General features: G+C 32.6%; 1 protein-coding gene across 2 annotated transcripts in view; it reads left to right on the plus strand.

Annotated features, from left to right (window-relative positions):
* LOC126880193 (protein numb) overlaps positions 1–20316 on the plus strand; it is a 312580-nt gene extending 292264 nt beyond the window's left edge. For both annotated transcript variants that reach the window (XM_050643972.1, XM_050643971.1), the window contains exon 5: positions 1578–20316. In XM_050643972.1, coding sequence (XP_050499929.1) covers positions 1578–2247 — 670 coding nt within the window. In that variant the 3' untranslated portion in view covers positions 2248–20316. The remainder of the gene's footprint in view (positions 1–1577) is intronic.
* The last annotated feature ends 3430 nt before the right edge of the window (positions 20317–23746 follow it).

The following is a 23746-nucleotide window of genomic DNA, read 5'->3' on the forward strand; positions in this document are numbered from 1 at the left end:
CATCTCCACAATCTTATATTTTTTTGTTAAATTTTAAGACTTATCCCAAATATACAGGGTGTCCCGAAAAGATTGGTCATAAATTATACCACACATTCTGGGGTTAAAAATAGTTTGATTGAACCTAACTAACCTTAGAACAAATGTGCTCATAATAAAAGTTACAGCCCTTTGAAGTTACAAAATGAAATTCGATTTTTTTTCAATATATCGAAAACTATTAGAGATTTTTTATTGAAAATGGACATGGGCATTCTTATGGCAGGAACATCTTAAAACAAAATTATAGTGAAATTTGTCCACCCCATGAATTTTGTTCCCTTAAACCCCCCCAATCTTTTGCGTACGTTCCAATGAATTCATTATTGTGGTACCATTAGTTAAACACAACGTTTCTAAAACTTTTTTGCCTCTTAGTATTTTTTAGATAAGCCAGTTTTTATCGAGATGCGGCTTCTTTTTTAATATGTTAACTTAAAATTTTTATGGAGGTTTTGTTCCTTTAAACCCCGCAAATGTTTGTGTACGTTCCAATTAAACTGTTATTGTGGTACCATTAGGTAAACACAGTGTTTTAAAAGTTTTTTGCCTCTTAGTCTTTTTTTGATGTCACCTTTTATCGAGATGCGGCTTCTTTTTTAACATATACCTAATAATGTAAATTATAAATAAATTTTCAGATTATTAACAGTTCTCTATAATCGTAGTTAACCATATACAAATATGTGGCGGATTCGACAAATATTCAAAATATCTCGATAAACACTGGCTTATCAAAAAAGTACTAAGAAGCAAAAGAGTTTTAAAAATATTGTGTTTATCTAATAGCGCAACAACAATAATTTAATTGGAACGTACACAAAAGTTGGGGGGGGGGGGGGTTAAGGGAGAAGAAGACCCCCATAAAATTTTTATGGGGTGCACAAATTTCACTTTAATTTTTTTTAAAATGTTGCTACTATAAGAATGCCTCATGTCCATTTTCAATAAAAAATCTCCTAAGAGTTTTCGATATATGAAAAAAATCCATTTTCAGTTTGTAACTTCAAAGGGCTATAACTTTTTTTGTGTGCACCGTTGTATATAGGTAAATGAGGTTCTATCAACCTATTTTTGACCCCAGAATCTGTGGTATAATTTATGACCAATCTTTTCGGGACACCCTGTATATAGAGACCGGATATCTTATTATTTTGTATTTCTATTGTGATATTAGAGAGATATCGAAACCGTCGTTTGGTAATAAAAGATCCTTTATTTTGACACTTTTGACATATAAGCATGGTTATTTATGTCAAAATAAAGGATCTTTTATTAAAGGACGATGTTAAATAGGGTTTCGATATCTCTCTATTCTCTGAGATGTTTACTCATTGTCTTTGTGCTCTAATAGTTCATTCTAAGTCACTATGCATGTGCTTTTCTTGTCAATTTAGTTTCTTGAGCACATCCTCTACGGCTTGCTTAAACAGCTTTTGGTGATATTGTCACCTTGCTTCTGTTAAGTGTCACTGGGTCTATGAGTTCATGCATCTTAATTCGTGTTTTGGAAAAAAATTAATTTAGTTAATTTACAGTTTCAGCACGCTAGGTGAAAGTTCCCCATTTAAACGTCAGATGTCACTTCGGGTCAACGATCTCCCGAGTAATACCGCCCGTTTAAATTCCTACAAGTCGCCAACTTCACCCACCGCCAATGGAAAGCCTCCAGTTTCACCAATACCAGAAGTCTCACCTGGCGATTCTGTGACTGCGTTATGCCAGCAACTTAGCCAGGGCTTAAGCCAATTGACGCACAGCGGGTCTGATGATTTCAACTTTAACAATCAAAGTTCTGTGAATCAGAACACGCTCAATGTTAACGTAACCACGATAAATAACAGTTTTAGTAGGGCTTCTCCTAATGTGTTTACACCAGTCAATCTCAACTTTAGTCCTAAAAATGAGGTTAATACTTCTACATCTTCAACCTCTACCCTTCCAAAGCCTGAACAGTGGTTGGAAATGGTTAAGTCTTCCTCCCCTACGTTAGGAAAAGTAGATGGTTCTACTCCAAGACGTACACCATCATTTAAAGCACAGTCGAGAGCTGTGTCGTTAGATACTGGATCAGACTCTTTTCAGAGTACTAGAGCAGACCCATTTGACGCTGAATGGGCTGAGATGGCAGCTAGACAAGGAACAAATAGTACTAATCCATTTCTAACAAGCAGTACTACACCTAAAGCGTTCCAAATACAGCTGTAGTCTTCACATTTTGTTGTTTTTATGACTGTAGGAGCAGCTTATGTGAAGCTTGTTAATCTTTTAAATTGAACTTTGACATTTCATCATAGGCTGGTCCTAGATGTCAGATTGTTAACTGATAAAGATTTTTGTTGAGTTTTACGAATATTTTTATTTATATTTTATATCTGATTTTGCATTATTGGTAAAAATGTGGTGGTAGAAGTATACAATGATAAATTGTATCGCACTGCATTTTTATCTATTGCGTCTAAAAGATGTGATTCATTCCAATATTTTTTAACTACTTTTAAATTTTAAGGTGGTTAAATTTTGCCAGGACTAGTCTGTGCAATGTGTACATAGTGGGGGATGATATAGTATGGGGAGTGACAGAGAAATTAGGTAGTATAGAAAAACATCTTTGTAACTGACTTTTTTGTTTTAAAAAATGTTATAACTTAGATAGTAATTATTAAATACGCATATCTTTGTAAAATTTACAGTGATGCCACTTTTGATTAAATACGTTATGTATGCGAAAGAGATTATGTAATATCGTTTTAGACTTAAGTTGTAGGGAAGCGGCCACATAATTTTAACATTTTTTAAAATAAAAAAGTCAAAATAATGCGTAATGTGCTATATCAATAAAAGAAGCTTGCATATGTGATGATTATATTTGAAGAAGAATATCAGGTTTAAGACAGATTAAAGACTTTTATATTTTAGTGTATGTAATGTAATATGCAGATATATATACCATAATTTTTCCTAAAAATTAAAGACTAAATACTATACATATACGATATGAGTTTATAACAAATACTATACAACATAATGTTGACATATTACTGATTTTCATTAAACTTTTGGTTTTTGGTGTATGAATCCAAGATTAAAATGTATAAATCCATCGTCAGACCAGTACTAACATATGGATGCGAAACGTGGACCATGACCAAATCAAACGAAGAAAAGCTCGACCGAAAAATGTTTGGACCTCACCACGACATTAACACAAACCAGTATAGGATCAGAACCAACATCGAATTAAGAACTCTACAATGACACCGATATTGTCCAATAAATTAAATCGCAGCGACTAATAGACGGAGAGGCAGCGCTGAAAAATCTCTTTGAATTTACTAAAGCTAGATTTTTCACAGTTGATTACTGTGATTGTGTAGAGAATCATACTGCAGTCGGTCAAGCGAAACGTAGAACAGGGGTTACTGAGAGGGTATCAAAGTTGCTTTTCTACGAAGGTAATTAAATCCATTTACTAAGGCTGAAAATCAGTACACACATTCTAAATTGAATATAAATAAAAGTTATTATAGTCGGTCAGCTGTATGATGGGACAGAGCCGGTCGGTCAGCCCAATGAATGTACAGGGTTATTCACTATATTTTGACCCCCTTGTAAACTGCTTTATTTACTGAATTAGAAAAAAATGTAAAATACAAAAGTTTTTCGATTTTTAAATTATGATTTTTTGACATATATCGTACTAGTGACGTCATCCATCTGGGCGTGATGAAGTAATCGACTATTTTTTTAAATGAGAATAGGGGTCGTGTGCTAGCTCATTTGAAAGGTTATTCAATTCTCTATACAGTACTATAAACATTAAGATCATTATTTATACAGGATGTCCAAAAATTTTTTTGAATTATTAATTAAACAATTTAATAAAAAAATTTTTGGACACCCTGTATAGTTAATCATGTTAATGTTTATATTACTGAATAGGGAATTGAATAACCTTTCAAATGAGCTAGCACTCGACCCCTATTCCCATTTAAAAAAATAGTCGATTACGTCATCACGCCCAAATTGATGACGTCACTAGTACAATATATATGTCAAAAAATCATAATTTAAAAATCGAATAACTTTTGTATATTACATTTTTTTCTAATTCTGTAAATAAAGCAATTTACAAGGGGGTCAAAATATAGTGAATAACCCTATACATTCATTGGGGCTGACCGACCGCCTCTGTCCCGTCATACAGCTGACCGACTATAATAACTTTTATTTATATTCAATTTAGAATGTGTGTACTGATTTTCAGCCTTAGTAAATGGATTTAATTACCTTCGTAGGAAAGCAACTTTGGTACCCTCTTAGTAACCCCTGTTCTAAGTTTCTCTACACAATCACAGTAAATAACTGTGAAAAATCTAGCTTTAGTAAATTCAAAGAGATTTTTCAGCACTGCCTCTTGGACTATAAGATGGACAGACCACGTGCACAGACTTCATAACGAGAGATTTGTAAGACTGGTATGGGAGGAGATTCCTACAGGCAAAAGACCACTCTGACGTCCCAGAATGCGATGGAGAAATAACATCCAAGCAGATCTCCGGAAAATGAACATTCCATTTGACCCTAGGTTGATGGGAAACCGAACAAATTGGAAGAAAGTTGTACAGTCAGCCAGGACCCATCCAGGGTTGTAGCGCTACGTGATGATGATGTATGAATGTTTGATTATGATAATCATTTACTACTCTTTCTACTATTCCTATCACAATATCTTGGAAAATTAATGAAATATATCTGCATATTAGTGTACTATACCGGTGTTGTTTATATTCTCTTAAAAAGTCTGAAAATATCTTTATAATCTATGTAACTAGATTTTGAACTACCTATTATATAAATTTATACACGTGTATCAAAAAATAGGCAGCTCAATCGTGGTATACCAATGATTATTTGAGATTTATCAAGATATTGTTCAGTGTTTGAGTGTTGTTTAATCAATGCGTTTTTCTTAATATCGAATTCAAAATGTGTTGTCACGTTTAAGGTTCGCACTATTTTCATGCCTTTTATCAACATTTCTACGCTTTTCCCCATTTATTTATAACTAGGATTGTCATAAACAAAGTTGACTTTATGTCTACAAACATTGGATATAGGTCCTCCTATCTGTATGTTTTTGTATTAAGGTACTAGTACACTTTAGAAGACCAAAAATAAGCATTTTTCAAGATTTTTTCTCAGAACCTTTATTAAAAATGAACATAAAACTTTTTACATATTAATATCTAACTCTTAGAGAATACAAAAAATATATATTTTTTCATTTGTGCACGTACACCAATACTGTAAAGGGCGCCAAAGTCGAGGTCTCGAAAAAAAAAATAGTTCCAATGGCGGACGGTTAATCTCAGGATTGGGATCTCTGAAACAAAAAAATCGGACGGCATTTGAAAAAGGAAGGTTTTCTACGTGACAATTTACCACCGTTAGTGGAAAATTCCGAAAATTTTACGGAAATTAAAAAAAAATTGTGAAAAAATCATCCTTTTTTCTTTAGTTTTTCGTGGTTAAAAAATATTAATTTTTTATTTTTTGGTCAAATTGTGGTCAATTGTCACGTAAGAATTCTTCCTTAACCCTCTATAATATTATTGTACCTACGTGCATAAATAAAAAAAAAAGATATTTTTTGTACTCTCTAAGAGTTAGATATTAATATGAAAAAAGTTTTATGTTCATTTTTAATAAAGGTTCTGAGAAAAAAATTCTTGAAAAAAATGCTAATTTTTGGTCTTCTAAAGTGTACTATACTAAATTTACAATCGAGATGCAGTAGAAATAAACAAACCAAGATACGTTAAATGCTACTAGCAGCACTCCCGAATCATAATTTACAATCTATAAACTTTGGTAATCATGATTGGGGATTTACAATATATATACATTTTAAATTATGATTCAGGAGTGCTCCTAGTAACATTTAAAGTGTCTTGATTTGTTTATTTCTACTGCATCTTGATTGTAAATTTAGTACAGTACCTTAAATTTTTTAATATTAATTTCATAATTCCATTCTCAGAATAAATTTTTATATCTCATAATCTCATATCTCATAATCTCTCTTTTGTTCTGCACTTACAGTAAATATTTTGAATGTTGTTCCTGCTAAACGCTAAACTATAGCTAATCCACTACCTATACCTTTCCATACCCAACAAATTGATATTTATAGTCCATAAAAAATAAATTTATTTCCAAATTTGCAATTTAAAATCCTAATTTAATGTAAAACTTGGCAAAACAATTAGATTCGTCAATGCATTTTTAGTTCATTGCATAATCTCAGCAAATTTACTGAGTAAATGATTATCTTCAACTTATCATTCAAATCGATCATATTGATACTACATGGTGTATAGTGAAGATACTATTTTTTCACATGCATTATCAAGGATGGGTGCAACACAAACGTGCAGTATATAAAGTAGGCAATTATGAGTGCACATTAAATTTGAATCAATTATTATTATTATTACTTTCACATGCCTGTATAATTAGGAACTTCGTCACAAACCAATCATATACACAAGGTCACATCACCATTATATTGGAGTCTTCTTAAATAAGTGTTACTTTTTTTAAGACTCTCTCACATTACAGAACATACTTGGTGTTATTGTCTAAAGTACGTCTCTCATTCCATTTTTTTTCATATTTTGTTGTATTGTGTGAGTGGCTACTAAATCATATTTTTACATACATAACCCCATAAAAATATCAATCCGAAGTGTCGAAGTGAAAACTTAACAGGTTTTTCTCTCCTCAGCCACGTGCTCGCAAACTTTATATTCATTTGTATTTAAATACGTTTTCGTATTAATAAAAAATGTGCTGCATCATCCAACTCCATCCTAAATTTTGAATAATACTCAGTGGAATGTGTTCTAAAAATCGCAAATATGTACGAACATCTAAATAACTCTAAAATTTCTTAACTTTAGCCTATAATTCCTGCATGAAAATCGATTTATGACCAATTCCGACGACTTTTTTTCGGGCATGCGTATTCCAAGGTTCCATGAAGTTTTGAAATATCCTTAGATAATTCAACTACTACTCTACATTCACACTCAAGATGCAGTAGAAGTAAACAAACCGAGACACGTTAACTGTTACCAGGGGCACTCCTGAATCATGATTTAAAATGTGTATACATTGTAAATCACATATGATGATTTACAAATTTTATACATTGTAAATCATGGTTCAGGAGTGCTCCTTGTAACAGTTAACGTGTCTCGGTTTGTTTACTTCTACTGCATCTTGATTATGAATGTGGAATAGTATTTTATTTTTAATAACAAATCCTAGTACGATTAGTACAACACCAACCAAAAGACAACTTATAACTTATATGCATTACGCAGAAAATAACTTGCATTAGGTTCTCTTAATTTTCTTATCTAGCGGGTTTATTGGGTTGAATTTTGAATTGTCTACGGTTTAAGTTTCATGTCAGCCAATACATTGTTGTTTCAAAAATTTTGTTCTTTAATTTTGGATCTTGTTGAAGGGGGATGGGGAGGGGGGATTCCTCCCATTTCTACCGCTCATTTTTGCATATTATTTATTATTTCTGCCAATTACCAATTTTCAGAACATTCTTCGATTATTTAAAGCATCTTTTACTTGCTCAGAATATTTCATTTTTTTTGTTACTACATACTAACATAAGAATGATTTTCTTCTTCTTCTTCTTCTGCTTTTTCCAATTATAAGTTTGCTGTTTTCGTCCTTCACAGCACTCTATTCTCCCAGTCACCTTCTCTGAGACCTCTATCGTAGCATTTCCTATGTACGCTTTACATCTAGTAGCTCCATACAGGGTAATTTCAATACTTAAAAAATGGTTATTGTCGTAAAAAAATTTGATATGAAATTAGTGCTTCTGCAAATTCTTATTTATAAGGGAGCACATAGATGATATTTAATTTAAAAGTCAACAGAGTTTCAAGTGAGTGTACTATTGTGAATGCCCTGTGTATTTCCAGATAACTAAAAATATTTCTTTTGTGAATTTATTATTTATAACTAAAACTGAATTTGGCTACATTTACTGGTTTCATTGTAAGACAATTTTTCCTTAGGCTATGCAATTTAAGAAAAATCAAAATATCTCCCGAATCAAAATATATGTTTGGTTATGTGATACATAATAAAGATTATTTAATTTTTGACTCATCATCTAAAAATGCAAAAATGCAATAAAATATGGGGCGTTCCCTGAGAAAAATCATAACTCTGACTCACTACAGTTTTTTGAGACTCTCGATATATTTTTCAATATAATTTTAAAATATACCATTCAATCAGCGGTGTGATGGATGACCGAAGTTATCGTTAACGTAAAGTTATCCTGTAGTTATGTTATAATCCTCGAATTGGTGTGATGTATCATACTTAACTTAACTACTTGCGTTATTTCTTGACAGTTCTTGAGTTATCTGGTATATCAACTGTCACTTTATAACGCGACGTTAAACCTCAAGTTATGAGATAACTTTGTAGTTAAGTAAGGATATGTAAGGTTAGATTCATCTTTTGACTTGTTTTTAGACAGAAATCAAGTGAATTTAGAAGCTAATAATTTAATAAATAAGAATAGAAGGGTAATACAATTTTAAAAATGATACAAAAATCAAATCGAGAGATACAAGTTGAAATTTTATTTTAAGTATCTACTGAGCTTTCTATCCAGAGTTGCCAGATGATATTTTATAAATCCCCCACTTAGAAACTGAAATTCCCTCAAATTGAAGCTCAAATACCCCACATTTAAAATTTTGCCGCATTTTAATAAGTTAGTAATTAGTTGTCAAATGAAGAGAACAGTACACCAAAATTATACTACTTATCAACGAGGGCCCTGGAAATAATTAATCGTTCCTATGGTCTTCATTTTATGGGAGTATAATCACCGGTATAATATACGCAGTTCTATGTATATTCGCAAATTTAATTTACCATGACCCCTTAAAATACTCCGTAATTTTCCGCCCCCAAAAAATCCCACTACAATTTCTGCTTAGAAAAATTTCCCGAACAGCTGTTTGCTGTTCGGCACTGTTCGGTCATCGACGGTGGCCGACGATGGGGATTTACTTTCACGGTCATCTACTATGTTCCGAACTATCTCTCGCGCTCACTCCAACTTGTACTATTTCTACATAAGGTTCTCTTTGTTACTTCAACATTTTTTCCTCAAACCTTATTTCTAAAATAACGTTCATCAAATAACTACCTCATAACTCTGACCGATACATCACACCGAATTTTACCTAAATAGTTAAGGGCATCGTTATTCCTGAGAGTTATCTTAACTTTAACTCAAACGTTAAAGTTAACTTCGGTCATCCATGACACGACTGAATAACTGTACTACGAGGACAAAATTTTATTGTTTAGCCACAATGCACCACATACATGTTTATTATATTTTAAGGTATATTTCAAGGCAATAGTTTTTGGCTAAGTTATTAATGATACAGAAATTTGAAAGTGCTCCTGTTAATTTAATGTTTTGTAATTGATTTACTTATTTTGGTAAATTCATTTTGTGTTGTCTTGTACTTAATATTAAGGCTCTGACTCTGAGTATTAGATAAATGTCACTTCTGAGATATATCGCCAGTAGCAACTCTGATCCATTCAAAGACAAGTGTAGATAAGTAAAGACAGAATTTGTTTGAAATCAAAATCAATCATCGATGGGCAATATATCCCATAGAGTCAACCATATCCCTAGTCTATCTCCCAATTATATTACAAAAATTCTACTACATAAGTTAGAGATTGGCTCTAAAATATACCAAACTATAAGTTTTAAGCCTAATATACTTCTAAAAACAATGTGTTTGTAGTCATAGGTTTATTTTGTATCGTTCATTATACTATTTCTACTCCCATTTCTTTCACGATACGTCATCAGTAGCTACTTTGTCTTATCTTTTCTTATTTTGAACTAGGAATGTTAGAAAACCGTATATGAATTTGATATTTAGAAAACAGCTTTTAGTTAGTTTAAACAACCTTGGATTTATCTTTATCGAAAGTCTCAGGTTATTGTTAGAGAGAAACTATACTTAAGATAGACCTTTTACAAAATAGGGGAACGAATTAGACATACTTAATATTATACTTACACCTGCCGATTTTTTGAAAAGCTATGCACAAACAATGTTCTATGTACTTAAAACGAAATAACGTAGTCTTTTCGACAAAATCGCAGCACTGGTCAATTTAGAATAATACCTAGGTACTTATAACTAGTGAAAGGCTGAAGAGTTATTCAGAATGCGCATTTTTAATTGCAATTGCAATCGTGCTAAGTTAAGTTTAATTGAGATGCTGTATAAAAAATGTTAACTTACATGTCTTAGTTTGCAAAATAATTCACTGCCATTTTGTGCCACTAGAGTGGCAAATACTGGTAAATAAGTATTTTTATCTGAAACTGTCAATATTTTTAAGTAGAATGGGGATCCAAACATCGATTATTAACAAAAAACATTATGTACAACTATAAGATAAACATCAGTTAGTTTAATCATATTATAGTCCCTGCCATTTCCAACTATCGAATGTGAAAAATCGAGTTTTTCAGATTCGATACCTTGCCCTCGCATTATACGTGATACATCTTATGGTAAATTCTCGTTATTGTAGCTTGATTAGGAGCGCGGGAAATATGCTGTTTAAACCATCGAATATGAACATTTTTTTATTAGATTGACTGCAAACTGACGAAAATGGTTATATTCGATACTTTTTTTTGTATAAATATAACTAAAGGTATATTTGTACAACGCTAAATGTCGAATGTGTCACATTCGTTAGTTTGTGTTGTAATTTCTTCAACAGTTATTCAATTATAATCTGTAAACTGTCGAAAATGCTAAACTGCTAAGAAGAATAAAATACACGTGCTTACAATTTGTGCGAATTTTGTTTCAGTATCGCTTCCAAGAAATTCTTGTGCGGCAGTTTTTGATTTCATTTTAATGGATTTTCATTACTTGATTATAGTTATTCGCTATTATACATTCGCTACTTTTAATCATCGGGCGGAAACAAATTTTTGATTAATACAAAAAGCAAAGTAACGAATGTGATTTTTTGGAAAGAAAAAAATAATAAGCAGTTCAAATTTGTTATCAGTTATCAACCTAACAAGGATTAAACATTACATACAAAAAATATAAAGAATTTCCCATTTGTCAATGCGCTGATTTAGGAGTCTCTAAAAAAGAGTTATTTTGCTCTCCTGAAAAGTACCACTTTTCACATTCGATAGTTGGAAATGGCAGGGACGATATACTCATATTACTTTGATCCATTTGTAAACTGATTTGTAAATTTTTACAAGAAAGTCTAAGAAATCCTTTGCCTGACATTTACAAGACGTTTATCATTTGATAAAACTTAAGAACGTCAAAAAATTAAAGGTGCTATCTTGATAATTATTTGTTTGACAGCCATCAAATAAAATGTAAATAAAACTTCCATTTAACTCTTTTAGGGGCGACGTTACCCACAATTTACCACAAAAAAATTCACTGAAATGGGCAGTGGTATAGTATGTAACAAATAATTTTAGAAAACCTTAATCTTAAGCTTATTACAAAGTCATTTGTATTTGAATGATGTGGTTACGTTTTCGGCCCAGGTAGAAATTAATAAATTTTATCAAAAATGAATAACCATTTTCAATTTCGTTGCAACACGAAACTACAGCCTCATCATTATTCCAGTTCAATCAGAGAGTGCAGCAAGCACCTCTACCGGTTTCGAAACTTATTAGTCTCTCATCAGGAGGCACATATGCTGCTCTCTATGACCCAACTAGGACAAACCCCGGCGTGCAGTTACGGATTGCAACGAACGAAATGGCAGGGATGCCCTAGCGGCAACTGCTAGCAAAAAACTAAGTTTTCAATCTAATAGCACATTATTCTACATCCTACCAGACTGAAAACAATGGGAACCTTCTCTGGTAACACCTCCGAGACTTTTACAATTTGCAAGCTATAACGGATGCTGAGACCAAGTAAGATGAGGGAATTTTACAATTTATAATTCCCGTCCCATCTGCTCAGCGCGGTAAAGTTCCAACGAGAATGGTTCCCTTCGTACTCCAATCAAGAGTAAACATATAAATCCAAGATGAATGACCATTTTCAATTTCGTTGCAACACGAAACTACAGTCGCATCACTATTCCAGTTCAATCAGAGAGTGCAGCAAGCATCTCTACCGGTTCCGAAACTTATTAGTCTCTCATCAGGAGGCACATATGCTGCTCTTTCTGACGCTCTCAGTTGCCGCTAGGGCATCCTTGCCATTTCGTTCGTTGCAATCCGTGACTGTACGCCGGGGTTTGTCCTAGTTGGGACAGAGAGAGCAGCATATGTACCTCCTGATAAGAGACTAATAAGTTTAGAAACCGGTAGATGTGCTTGCTGCACTCTCTGATTGAACTGGAATAATGATGCGGCTGTAGTTTCGTGTTGCAACGAAATTGAACATGGTTATTCATCTTCGATTTACATGTTTACTCTGATTTGAGTACGAAGGGAACCATTCTCGTTGGAATTTTACCGCGCTGAGCAGATGGGACGTGAATTATAAATTGTAAAACTCCCTCATCTTCTTTAGTCTCAGCATCCGTTGTGGCTTGCAAATTGTAGAAGCCTCGGAGGTGTTACCAGAGACGGTTCCCATTGTTTTCAGTCTGGTAGGATGTGGAATATCATTTTTGGATATTTTTTTAATAAATTTTAATTTATTGTACTTTTAATTATTATTAAGTTACCGATACTTCTTCTTTAAGTTCCATCTTCTATCGAAGGTTGGAAATCATCATGGCAATTCGGATCCTGTTGACTGCCACTCTAAACTAAACTAAACATGTACCGATACTACTCAAATACAAATGACTTTATAATAGAATTAAGGTACCGTTTTCTAAAATATTTTGAAACATATACAGTGATTTTCTCTAATCCTGCCCACTTGTCCCTGAAAGTCGCATGTCTCCTCCTGAAAGAGTTAAAGGTTGAAGACTAGAAATTTGAAGTACAGCTTACATAACTCTATCATGCATGGTATCAGTATTTTGGGATACACATTTTATCGAGACACTAGCCATACCTAGTTTCAGCTCTGACGCTTATGTCAGTAGTTATATACTGTCCTAGAATAAACTACATTTTAACAAAATAATCAGCATCCAGATATGTAATCCCCATTTAATGCAAAGTGAATAAGCTTAGAAGCAAACCTTCCGTAATTTGTTTACTGCCTCAATACAACACGAAGGAAAAGTCTTTGTTGTTTTTCTTCCTTAAGTGCCGTCTCCCAATCGGATGTTGATTATCATCACTATGTTTACTCTATCTACCGCTGCTCTGAAGATTCTATAGAACTGCATTTAAACTAGTCCCTTAAAATTGTCAATCATGACACCCTCCTTCTTCCTATACTCCTTCCTCATCTTATCTTTCACTGTATTATCAGTCTTTGGCATTTTATATCAGTATCTACAGGTCCCAGATCTTGTAACTTTCTTATTTTTATTGTGTTTATTATTTCGTATTCTTTGCCCATTTCTCGTAGTACCTCCTTGTTCGTTTTCTTCTGTGTCCATGCTATTCAAATTTATCTTTGGCAACATCTGATAGACGGAGCGTATTCTATATTAGACCAGGGCGCATCTGTAAAAATATTAGTACATTTGGATGTTGAGAGGTGACTCATATTTTTTTTGCAGGAATTGCTTGAAAATAACTCATATAATAATATTTGAGTTATCCTCCCACTGAAAAAGGTTCGGAACATTGTTTAAATAATTGTCACTCTTGTTGCAAAATAGCAGTAATTGCGAAAAAACATAAAAAAAACAAGTACTCGAATTATTTTACGTTTCTCAACCATTTATGCTACACTTCGGACCTTCATATTTCACCCAGAAAAACTTTTTGATATAGTAAAACAATATTGTAAACATTAAGATCGGTTTAACAGATTTTGCAAAATAAATTTTGCAATCCAGCTTTCGCAAAAAAATCAATTTTTCAAAAATGTTTCAGGGCTGAAAATAAAGCAGACAGCAAGTTGAATTTTGTTTTGAATATAGAAGAATACTGTACCTTTCATTTTCAATTTACAAAATTAAAATCGATTTACTACCACGAAGTCAGGAATTTTTTTTAAATAAACATTAATTTTTGGTGCTACGCGCAGGACAGCGGATACGTTTGCTCTGATTGGGCAATACAATGACCTTTGATAATGATTGATAAATTTTAATTTTTAGTATATTTCGATATAAATAAATAAATTTGTTTATTGCAAAATAAAAACACATACTCTGTCCTTTGAAATAACACTTTTTTTAGCAAAAATTTTCTTTGTTCATATATTTTAACTTAGAGATAAAAGTTTATTATTTTTAAACATATGCATTTGTTTAAACAATATTTCACAAACAATAATCAAATTAGTTTCATTTTTGTGGAATTAAGATATTAAAACACAACAAAATATGGAATAAGAAAATAAAATATTAGGTAAAGATTGGAAGAAATTTTGGTAGAAATCAACTTGTGTGAATCGAACACCGCTGTCCTGCGCGTAGCACCAAAAATTAATGTTTATTCAACCTGACGCCGTGGTAGTTACCCGATTTTAATTTTCCAAATTACAAATGAAAGGTACAGTATTCTTCTATACGTAAAAATTTTTTCAACTTGTTATCTGCTTCATTTTCAGTCCTGCAACATTTTGAAAAAATGAATTTTTTTTTGCGAAAGCTGGATTGCAAAATTTATTTTGCAAAACCTATTAAACCGATCTTAATGAAATTTTCAGTATTGTTTGACGATATCATATAGTTTTTCTGGGTAAAATGTCAAAGTCCTAAGTGTAACATAAATGGTTGAAAAACGTAAAATGCGAGTACTTGTTTTTTTATGTTTTTTTCGCTATTTATTGCAATTTTGCAACAAGGGTGACAATTTTTAAAATTTCAAGCTAATCCTATATTGTAGGAAATTTAATTACGCAACTTTTATGTCAGTACAACTTTTCTCGGAAGTGAATACTTTTAAAGTTATAATCAAAAAACGAAGAAAAAAATCGAATTTTGCCTTTAATTTTTGACATTTTGATTATTTAAACAATGTTCCGGACCTTTTTGAGTGGAAGGATAACTCAATTATTATTATATGAGTTAATTCGAAGCAATTTCTGCAAAACAATATGAGTCACCTCTCAACGTCCATCTCAAAACAGATGCGTCCTGGACTATAATATGTATATATTATTATTATTATAAATAAAGTTCGTCGTAAACTTGTTATCAGTATACGTTACGTGTTTTATATTATCTTTAATATCTCATATGAGACATAAAATTTCTTATTTAAAAGTACATATTTAAAAAATTAATTTTTCAGACTTTTTGTTAACTTTATTCTGGTCTATCAATATATCCACTGCAATCACCATGCACCTCTTCACTAAAATGTGTATGGAGATTATGATATGTGCTACCGGAAAGGGCTAACAATATCTACTTGAATTGTTTTCTCACATACCGTCTGCAGATACCGACGGTATTGTGTTCTATTACTTCACAACTTTAAAACACGTAACTTGAAAAATTGGCTCAGTTGCAATTGATTATCAACAATGATGTGATCGAACCTTTGATTAATTGGTAAATTTAGCAATTTTGTACTGTAAAGGTATAAAATGTTTTTATTATTGCTTGAGTTGTATTGCGTGTATGCCAGGTCAAAAGCTTCTGAGATCATTCTTGTATAATCCACTAGCTTGATTTGGGGACTTGTTTTGGATTTTAGCATAACTTTTTAACCTATCACATTCCATTATCATACGAATAAACCAGAATACAATAACTCGTATTCAGTAAGGTCTTGTTTATTTGTTTTACTGTCTGCTTTTTAATATTGTTTTATGGACAGTAGCTAACATTTTTTATACAGTATTTTTTCCGTATTTCGTTAGGATAACTTGATTTATACATGTTTTTAATAATTTTTTAATTATCTAATAAAAAAAATCATTCCATTTTATATACAAAGCTGCATCTCCACATTATCATTTGTAGTACAGCAACTAAATTGGAGATTCAGTAATCTAACCTACAGTTAGGTTACTGAATCCCAATTATTTATTACTAATGTAACAATTATTATTTATTATACTATTTTGGATTGACATTTTCATTTATAATCCGAGAAATAATTGGACAGGAATCGATACTATCTATCTAGTTAATCAGAAATACATTTTTCTGTCTTTCAACATAGAACTTTCCATCTTTCTTTATTTTTGTCTATCCTGAATAATTGAATCCATCTAACATGAATATTCCTTTTGGTTTGCATTTATTTGGACATCAGTTCAATATCTGAACTTATTTTGATGTGTCAGTCTTTTAATTCTATCTACCTCAAGTAAGTTTGATCTCTATTTTTGCTTACACGCTATTCAGGCTTTCAATCATTCTTTGCAATTCGTGTGTTTTCACTGATACTGAATACAATGTCGTTAGCATATTGTAGAATATTAAAGTAACGTCCAATTATGTATCTAGATTGACCTAATCTAGTTTTTAAAGAAGTCTTCCAGAGCTTGGTTGAATAATTTTGATGACGTATAATCTATGTAATCTATCTTATATTTATTTGATTAATTGTAGAAAAGTAAAAAATCTTTAGGTCTTAGTTTGGAATTATAAGGAGGACTATGAGGTTTAGGTCCAACATTTTGTTGTTTCAAAAATTAGAGATTGTCTTGCGAACTCTGCGATGTAGTTGTACCTATATCAATCAGTAGTAACAATTCTTTGTCGACTGGTGTTTACTTTCTGGCTTCCCTTGAAGTGCTCTAGAGTCTAGAGATTCTTCACACCAATTCACCCTAGCTGCTTTCTGAAAGTAAATTTTACTTACAAGTTTTACACAAAGGTTTTTTTAGACATCCCAATGATTGTTATATTTCGTGATATGTCTATATTGGTAGATAAGCTTTCACGTTTTTCTGTGTAGATGCCGTTTTTGCTCATACTGCTGAATAGCTGCTAAAACTAATCCGTCCATGTTTGAATTCTCCACGTGAACGAGGAACTATTGACTGATGTAGTGCTTTATTGTCTAAAATAGAAGCTAACTTGCTGACATATTTCTGTTCAGATAATTGTTTTCGACAATTAAAAAAACATTGCGCGATTATTTTTAATATTCGGCTAGCTTGATAATTTTGATAGATCGCTGTAACTACATTAGACCTGTCGTCCTTAAATTTTGGAACGGTAACTAAAAATGGAAAGTTATTTGAAGTATGGACATTTGATTATTGCCGCCCTCTATGTCCCAGTATCTGAAACATAAAAGACACTCCACTTTAAACAGAAAATTAAAATAATCCAAAACTTGTCACTTGTCAAGCTTTGCCTATGAAAGGGGATATACATTTGACAATTTTTGGGTAGAGGGTTTATCAACGCTTTTCATTTGCTTCGGGCCTGGGTCATATTATGTTGTATAATCCGTGTATAATATTAATATATACGACATATAACAGAAGCCCGAAACAAATAAGAAGCGTTGATAAGCCCTATTCGGTCAAGTAGTTTAGACAATTCCTCGCTTTTTGGATTAAAAAAAATTGAAAATTTAATGCGTAAAAATTTCAACATTGGTACACATGCAGTACTTCTAATCCATTAAGAATTAAGTTTTTTTTATGAAAGTAGCGGTACTAAAAATCTTTATTTGGAGATGGAGGCATGTGATATGTTTTGGAAATCATATTACCGTTCGCCTTTACAGTTTTGAAACTAGCACAACTAATCATATTTAGAACTAACGAAATTTAAATAAACTCACTTAAAAAAATAGTTTGTTTTTATTTTGTACAGAAAATTACAATGAAATCAAAAAATTAACAACGTCGACAATATTCTGTTATATAAATGTATATTTATGTAATTTTCTTGCTTATATCTACATTTTTTCATAACTATTAGTTACGTGGATTATTTTCCAAAATTTTAAACAAATTTATTGTTTTTAAAGCCATTAAAGATTATTACTTGCAAAATAAGTCAAAGTCTTACTGTTCTCATTTTTTTTATACACACTACGTATATCTGTCATAATCGTAAATGTGATGAAACACATATCATGCTTTCGTGATATATCGTGATTTCCAGAATTTGTTTGAATAATCTTGTTAGTTTTCATCAGCCCTCTGTCCGAAAGCGTATCGCAGAATATAAACACATTTTTATGGCTAGTTACTTAATATGTGTTAGGTATATTTAGTTCTGGTTTTAATCTTTCTTTTGTTAAGATTTATAGTCAATTATGTCCTACGAAAAAATTTTTTATGTAAGATTTTAATTAAACATCCAATGCTTCTTCTTTTGCACGACAGTACCCTAGTTTTATTATTGTGTTTGATCAAGAATTAGTCCTTTATATATATTCTCTACTAAAGACTGCATCCTCCTTATTACACAAACCACCCACTCCTGGCAGGATCGCCATGTCGTGTTGGACCTTAAGGACGTAAAGGATCGGTTCTTCTATGCCTCCCAATTCGTGTCATTTTCCCCAGGAAAACAGATATTCTCATTTATACTTTAATAAAGTGTGTGTGTGTGTGTGTGTGTGTGTGTGTGTGTGTCCTTGGTTTTCTTGACTGTGGACTTAATCCATTAGCCGAGCTTTAATAAAGTGAAACACTACGTAAATTCAATTTGTCGTTAAACCAATTAAGTGCTGCGTGGACATTATATTATTTTAAGTACACATTCGCGATTCTCTCTACTGATCAATTGTTTTGTCTTTTTATATCCTTTGTTCGATATATAATTTGGATCAAATGTTTTATTAATACAAGGTCGTGTTTTTGTCTTTAATAACAGTATACCAAACTTCACCTTCGTCTTTGCAAACAACGCAACACCTTGCTAGCTCGACCTACTTTTAGATAAACATATGGTTTAACTATTATATCTTATAATTAAAAGATTTGTACCATTCCTGTACAACCGTTCGAACTTTAATCCCAATAGGGTCTTATCATCGACAAATTTCCATGGATATTCCCTACATAGTAAATATCATAGTTTGACTTATTTGATTACCGTGCCCAAATTTTAGACGTAAGTAGCTTTCATGACAATTTGCCGATACTGTTTTCGATTTTGCATGCAACAATTCATATTTTGATAAGCCAGTCCATTGACGAAGGTTTCGGAGTCATAAATATTTCTTCCTAAATATTCCGTTTTTTCCATCGATCTTTCCGTTGAATATTAATTGCAGTGTCCAGTATCTGCTACCTCTCATTATATGCCCCAGATATTCAAGTTTTCTCTATTTTATCATCTTCGTTAAATCACCTTCGCCTTAACCTATTGTTTAAGACTTATATGTTTGAAATGCGTAGAAACCATGAGATTTTAAGCATTCTATGATATGACCACATCTCAAAGATTTCTAATTTGTTCGTCATATTATCCTTCATGATCCAGGTTTCATACATATATAGTAATACAGGATACACGTAACATCTTGTGAACTTGATTCTCAGTTGTAAGTTCAGCTGAGAATTGCACAATATAGCTCTAATCTTCATAAATGTTCATGTTGCAATTTTGCAATTATATAGTTGCATAGTTTAACAGAGGGGTTTAATTACATATTTCGTGTAAGCTTGTCTTCATAATATATTTAGATATTTTAGTTCGAGAACAGATTCAGACTAGGTTTTTTTCTTTACATGTGAAACATTATTTATGTTTTTTTTATACTTAGAAGTCTTTCTAGCATACGTTTTACTGAATGTAAATAACAATGTTTTTTGAAAAATTATTTCACTTGTTTGTTAAGTATTTTGGAAAATAATCCTAATAATAAAAGGCTGCAACATTGTGCTAAATTATAGCCACATATTTGCAACCACTGTGTGTAATGATGAGGGCTTTGAAGTCGAATTATGAATGATATCAATCCTATTGATTTTGTAAATGTTAAACAAATGCAAAAGCTATTTGAATGTTGGTATTTATTATTTCTTTCTTATGTAATGGAGCACGCTAATGCTCTACATATGGCACATGTACTTATATATACATATATATATATATACAAATCTGTATTATACAACTTTATTAATTTTTTTCTGTAATATAGTAATAAATAAGTATTGTCTGTTAGAGCTTGTGTATTTTCTTTTGATATTTAATATATTTGAAGCAGAATAGCCATACTAGGAGTATATGGAATTAATGAGGACGCATTGATCAACAATAAAGATGAATTCTTCGAACAACTGAACGATGAAATTATAAAAGTAGGAACATTTATGGAGATCATACTTCTAGGAGACTTCAATAGCATTGGATGGGAATTGAACAACAAAGTGGTAGGAGCACACGGTGAAAATACCAGAAACGATAATGGAACCAGATTAATAACAACATGCACACAAAATAATTTAAAAATATTAAATGGATAAGTACACCTGGATACAACAGACCAGAAATCTGAAATCTATAATAGATTATAGCGTTGTAAGACAGAGAACTGCAATTAAAATACAAGATGTGCGAGCAGCCAGAGGGCCATCATGTGGCACCGATCATCATCTGCTAAAAGTTAAAGCGGTACTCCCAAACAGATATGAAAAAGAAAAAGAGCACATCGAGTCAAATCAGTTAATAAAACAAGTACGGTACAATCTATACAGTCTAAACCATGATAGTGTAAAGCTACTGTATAAAAAACGTTTAGACGAAAAATTAGAAAGGGGTAATTTTGAAAATACCGAAGAACACTACGAACACATCAAAAAGTCCATTCATTCGGCAGCAGAAGAAGCACTGGGGAAATGTGACGAAAACCATAAAGGAATAAAACCGTACTGGTGGGATGAAGAAGTAGAAAAGGAAATTACAGATAAACGTCGGAAATACCAAACGTTCCTATCAACAAAAACAGAAAACGATAAAATAATGTACAAAGAAGCCCAAGCCAAAGTAAGAAAGAAGATAACTCAAAAAAGAGCGAATCGTGGGAAAAGAACTGTCAAAAAATCAACACTTATATAGGAGGTAGAAGAAGCACAGATAGTTGGAGATTAATTAAAAATATGAGAACTAATAAGAAAAAAAAAAGACGTTATATCACCAATAACAACGGAAAAATGGGAAGAATATTTCAAAAAATTCAACACGAAAATTCAAGACAACACGATAGGTATACATATAAATTCATCACCATTACAAATAAGTAAATCAGAGATGGAAGAAATAACCAAATCCCTGAAAAATGGAAAGTCCCCTGGTACTGGTGACATCCCTGCAGAATTAGTGAAAGCCGGTACAGACAAACTCCAAGAACAGCTAAGAAAACTCTTCCAAGACTGCTTAAATGGTGCCGAATTACCAAAAGAATGGAAATTATCTACATATCATGTCAACCATCCACAAAAAGGGCAGCAAGGATCAATGTAAAAACTACAGAGGCATTGTCGTAAACTGCACAATAAGTAGGATGTATGGGAAACTTATTAAGAACGAAATAGAAAATGACTATGAGATTACGAAGCAGAGGAGCAAGCTGGCTTTAGAGCTGGGAGGTCCACAGTAGACCACCTGTACTCGATTACGCAAGTTATTGAGAAAAAACAGCCGTCAATAAAGAAGTTCACCTGGTATATGTAGGCTTACAAAAAGCATATGACAGTGTGCCCCTCAGCAAACTATGGTCAACCCTACATCAAACCAACATTAAACATGGTCTTATCAAAGCAGTCCAAAGTCTGTGTAATGGAACGACTGCAAAAATTAAAACTGGATCAAGGATGTCTGAGGGATTTAAGGTCACGAAAGGATTGAACAGGATTGTTGTATTTCGCCTACCCTTTTTAAAATTAATCTGGAACAAGCACTCGAGCTGTGGAAAAGAAAATGTAGTGGCATGGGAATCCCTCTCAATGACGACACAACACTATACACCTTATGTTTCGCTGATGACCAAATTCTGATTGCTCAGGATCATGACGACCTGAGTTACATGACCCGGAAGCTAATAGAAGAATATAACAAATGGGGTCTCGAAGTCAACATTAAGAAAACTGAAGCCATGGGTATTGGAGGAACAAAGCAGTCCATTACATTAGACGATGGGGTAGAAATTAAACACTGCAATGAATACAAGTACCTGGGCATGAAGATAACTCAAGATGGAACAGTCGATTCTGCTATAAAAGACAGAAACATACAGGGTAGAAAAGCCATATCAATGATGAACGGCATTCTGTGCGACCAGACAATATCTAAAGCGAACAAACCGCTCATATACAATAGCATACTTAAAAGTATAATCACATATGGCAGTGAAGTTTGGCCACTGAAACAAAGAACGGAGAAAATGCTACTAGTAACAGAAATGGACTTCTGGAGAAGAGCAGTAGGCAAATCAAGAAGAGATCGGATATCAAATGAGAGAATACGAGAAATGATGGGAGTCACACATACAATAATTGATGACATAAAAACAAAACAACTAATATGGTACGGCCATGTACAGAGAATGCCAGATGACAGGATCCCTAAGCAGATTTTGGCATGGACAACACAAAGGAGAAGAAAAAGAGGAAGACCGAGAAGAAGCTGGAGGGAGGGAATTGAAAAATAACTAGAGGAAAGAGAAATCCCTCCAGGTCTATGGTTAAATACAGAGAAGAATGGCGGTTAGGAGTCGGAAGGCGTCGGAGAACGCTGTAAACCGATAGTGTAGTAGTATATATTTGATAAAGTTTGTAATGAAAAATATTCCTATTGGCGAGATAGAGTAGTCTCCATGGTGGGAAGGTGTAGAGTAGTATACTGGCTGACAGAGTCCCCATGGTAGGAATCCTGGTAGAAAATCTTAGTAGGTGCGAATTATACTGTACGTTGGTTGGACATGACGCTAATAAATTTTAAGAAATAATAATTTAGAAAAGGCAATCAGTCTAAAATTTCAGAAACAATTTTCAGGCCATATTAATGAAGCAACCTCTATCATGATAAAAATTATACTGAAATTATGGAATCTCATAAGGCAAAATATTCCTGTTACGTACAGATTCTCAATTCGGATTTCGAATAAGTTGGTGGAACCTCTTAAAGGAAGGAGATTACCAATTGTTTGTACCCAGGAGATGAAATAGAAATGGAAAAGTAAGAAAGAACTAGGTATTAAGAACTGGAACTAACAGTGACTAGATAGACGATTGTTAACATTCTTTTGAAAGGGAGAAAGTCAATTTGTCACATACAAAAATCGAAAAACATGGCGAAACCGACATATAACACTGAGATGAAATCAAGAATTTATAAAGCCACTGTAAAAAAAATTAACAACCAAAGGATAACAAACAAATTTAATAAAATTATAACATTAGCAGAAGAACCACAAGGTTTTAGGTCGGGAAGGTCATGCACTGACGAGGCAAGTTCAAGCCCAGATAGCAATATAAACTTGTTTCAAGCTTGCAACAAGTTTGATACATCAAACATGAAAGCTTGCTGCAGGTTTGCCATGGCAATTTTGCAAGCTTGCAGCAAGTTTAAATCAAACTTGCTAGTTGGTGTGTGA

Source organism: Diabrotica virgifera, chromosome 2, assembly GCF_917563875.1.
Source record: "Diabrotica virgifera virgifera chromosome 2, PGI_DIABVI_V3a".
Lineage (NCBI taxonomy): Eukaryota > Metazoa > Arthropoda > Insecta > Coleoptera > Chrysomelidae > Diabrotica > Diabrotica virgifera.